This window comes from Garra rufa, chromosome 2, assembly GCF_049309525.1.
Source record: "Garra rufa chromosome 2, GarRuf1.0, whole genome shotgun sequence".
Lineage (NCBI taxonomy): Eukaryota > Metazoa > Chordata > Actinopteri > Cypriniformes > Cyprinidae > Garra > Garra rufa.
In genome coordinates, this window is record NC_133362.1 from 16,078,112 (window position 1) to 16,081,766 (window position 3,655).

The 3,655-nt window shown below is 36.7% G+C and overlaps 1 protein-coding gene across 1 annotated transcript; it reads left to right on the forward strand.

The window, feature by feature from the left end:
• Positions 1-317: 317 nt before the first annotated feature.
• Positions 318-2,191, forward strand: LOC141325869 (CD276 antigen homolog; the record flags this gene model as incomplete). Its single annotated transcript, XM_073834596.1, has 3 exons — positions 318-708; positions 1,663-1,947; positions 2,169-2,191. Coding segments are annotated over 3 exons (699 nt in total), but the record flags the coding sequence as incomplete, so codon positions are not given.
• Between the last annotated feature and the right edge of the window lie 1,464 nt (positions 2,192-3,655).

The window sequence follows — 3,655 nt, forward strand, 5'->3', positions numbered from 1 at the left end:
CTGTTCCCTACAACTCTAATATCACAAACTTACGTTGATTTTCAGTAGAGCTCTACTCTAGTTATTTGACGTTTAACTTTTTTTGACGTTTGACTTTAAATTATCTGATCAATCAAACTAAGTTGAGAATATTCAGCTCTCCTATCAGCTTAATATGTAATAATCATTTGTTCCACCAGTTTTGTAAGGGGTTTTTCATCATATATATGCGGATATAAGGAAACTTTTTATGTAAAACTTCAATCTGGTACTTTAAACTTCAAAATGTGGAATACTTACTGAAATAATCATCTCATCAATCAAGTAATGAGTGATTGTTAAACTCAAATGTTGATATCTTTTCTCTCCTTCACTCTTTAGCTGAGTTTGAGATTACTGTTCCCAGAGACACAGTCACTGGGTTTTACGGTGAGGCGCTGATCCTCCCCTGCATGTTTCCTGTGGACAGCTCATGGGATCTGAAAAGCACCGTTATCACCTGGCAGCGTGGACTGGATGTTGTTCACAGCTTCTACTACAGTCAGGACCAGCTTGACCGTCAGAATCGGCATTATGTCAATCGAACTAGTCTGTTCAGTCAGGAGATGGCAGGAGGAAACGCATCACTCAGACTGGACAAAGTCACTCTTCAGGACACCGGCATGTACACCTGCTCCGTCAGCACAAACACTGGCAGCCAGAAGAAGAGCTTTGAAGTGAAAATTGCAGGTAACAAATAGTGATAAACTGTAATTTCAGCAGCTGAAAATATTTGATCCGAAATCACTGACCGAAACTGTGATGTTTGATTAGTGTTTTTCCAGTGGCGCTTTTTAAGTCAGTGTCTGTTTTGTGTGCACAACGTGGGTAAACGACAACAGATAAACATGTCAGCTTTGTACTTTGTACTTAGTTTTAATATGAAAAAACGCCTAAACTTTTCTTTAAAAAAAAGTTAAAACTTTAATACAATAGTGCTCAACGTACAATAGAGTGTTTTCAGACCCGTCATCAATTGGCCATATTGGTGGCACTGAACGCAAACAGAACTCACATATTTTGCTGATGATTGCTGTTGGCCAAACTGAACCAGGATTTTCAGGGCAAGAATCTTGACAACATTCGTGTTTGTTCTTATCATTTCCGGTCAGGTAGGTGAATTATTAAGCTAGTATCCTAATTAATACTGTTTGCACGTATCTTTACCACCTATTAATTATTAACCTATGAACTGTTTTTTTTTTTAATATTGCACGCTTTCCTGCTTACTAAGTCCTTCTTTATATGACTTAGCAGCTTCCACATGTTTTTTTCCGTGGTTTAGACAGCATAAATTAGTAGAACAATGTACTGAGTAGTACATTAACCATAAACAATGCTGTTGTTTACATCCAATTATCGCTAATATGGACGCACATCCTGGTACCTGACCAGATGGTGACATAAGTTCAAACCCTCTATTTCATTGTTTATACAACTTCTATTTGAGTGTTTATTATAAATACTTTAAATAATGAATTGATTTTTTAAAAATGGCCAAATTTAGACCCTGAATTTTCATTTTGTTGCATCACTACAAAGCAACATGAACATGAAAAAAAAAGTTATTTGAATCAATTTCAGGGTCCCCCAATGTGACTAAATCTGCCCTGTTTTAATTGCCCTTTTTGTTGCATTTATCAGCGTTCTACTCTGAACCTCGTCTGCAGTTCTCCATGTTAACTGATGAAGTGAATCTACTGGTGACCTCAGATGGAGGCTACCCTTCTCCTACACTGCAGTGGCTGATGGAGAACTCAGACATCACTAACCAGACACAAACACAGATCATGCAGGACACGCAGACAGGACTTTATGTTGTGTCTAGTTGGATAAGTCTCACCGAAGTCACAAACTCCTCTCTGACGTTCATACTGCACAACAGACCCTTGGGACAAGACATCAGGAGAGACATCCAGCTCTACTCAGGTAAGGACTTTCAAAAACATTAGCGATTCTAAAATGCTCTTGAATCATCAATGACATTTAAGTGTTTATTTATTTATTTATTTTGTAATTCAATTTCTTTTTACAGATAGGTGTGAAAGGCAAGAAGATTCGGCATACAAATGCCAAGGATGCTGCATATTTATCCCTGTTATTCTGCTGCTGCTGATCATGATGACTGTATTGTTTGTGTTCATTAAAAGAAAAAGAAGAAGAGAACAAGTGAAACGAAATGGTTTTACAGAAATGGAACACCCTTCTGAAATTCATTAAAAATTCAATATGCCCATAATGGTCATGTTACAAAACCACTTCAACTAACAGTTATCTTAAGAAAAGTATGAAAGAAAAGTGAACGGACCAAAATGAAATAGCTTTACAGAAATGTGAAATTCAGAAAAAGTGAAACGGGACTCTAATTCTGAATGGAAAAAAAAAACAGTTTTTAATCAAACACACAAGCTTACCATCCGTAATACAGGACATACCTACTGCCTGCTGTGTGAGTCCCTCAGTTGTTCTTAGTGTGAAAAAATGGTTAAGATTTCTAAATATTTGAATGGGGCCATTTTTACAGGCTACAGTCAGTTATTCGGCCTTGTGGAGCAGGTGTAAAGATCTGTTGTGTGAAACAGCATATTCGGGATAGTACTAACGTAATATGAGAACAATGTGAGAGCAAAATTTTACAAATCTCACTCTCATCCAGGCCATCCCATATACCCACACCAAATTTTGAAACCACAGAAAACAATATTATCTTTTTTTTTTTTTGCATAAATCGACTGTGGCCGCTCAAAATAAGTAAAGGTTATCTCTTGAACTTCCAATTTCCTTTTTAGTCTCTTCATTTTCCCTGACTTCTCTCTGTCTCTAATGTGTGTTTACTTTTCACCTTGTTGCAAAATAACCACCACATTGTAATTTGTTCGCACATAGTATAGGCCTACATTTAATTGAGAAAAAAGTAATGAATTCGTGAAACGTTTTGTCAGTTCTCATCAGAACCGCAGAATTATGTTGTTTTAAACATACCTAGGATAAGTTTGTAACTGACGACTAAAACTGTGTTTTTGTTTTTGTTTTCAAATCCAGGGGGGTGTTCCATAAAACAGGTTTACCAAATAAGTCAGGCTTATTTCAGTTAGTCTGACTTATTTTGAGCCAAATCAAGTGTCAATAAGTCAGACTAACTAAAATAAGCCTGGCTTATTTGGTAAATTTGTTTTATGGAACACCCCTCTGGTCTCTTTGATGTCTGCTATGTCTAATTGCAGTATTTTTTGTTTGGTGTTTTTTCTTTATGCTAATGTTTTTGTAAATGAACTCAGCATAGTTTTTGCAAATAAAACTTCAGAATTCCTTAATTTATTATTTCAACTTTATGAGTACGGTGCGTGTCCGTGTGTGGACCCCCTGAAATAGCAGTGGCCAGCCCATGTAAAAAATTGTAGCTCCGCCACGGTTTACAACAACCTGGTTTCAAATACAAATTTGATTGACTGCTGGAGATTAAATAATTCCGGTGTTAGACAATACACGTGGTTCAATGCATCTAATAATGGGCAGTGCTCCAGGTTGGACTACTGGCTTATTCATTTTAACTGGTTTAATAATATCTGTAAATGTGAAATCTCTACAGCTCCCCTAACAGACCATTGCTCAGTGACTCTGATTCTTACCTTAAATA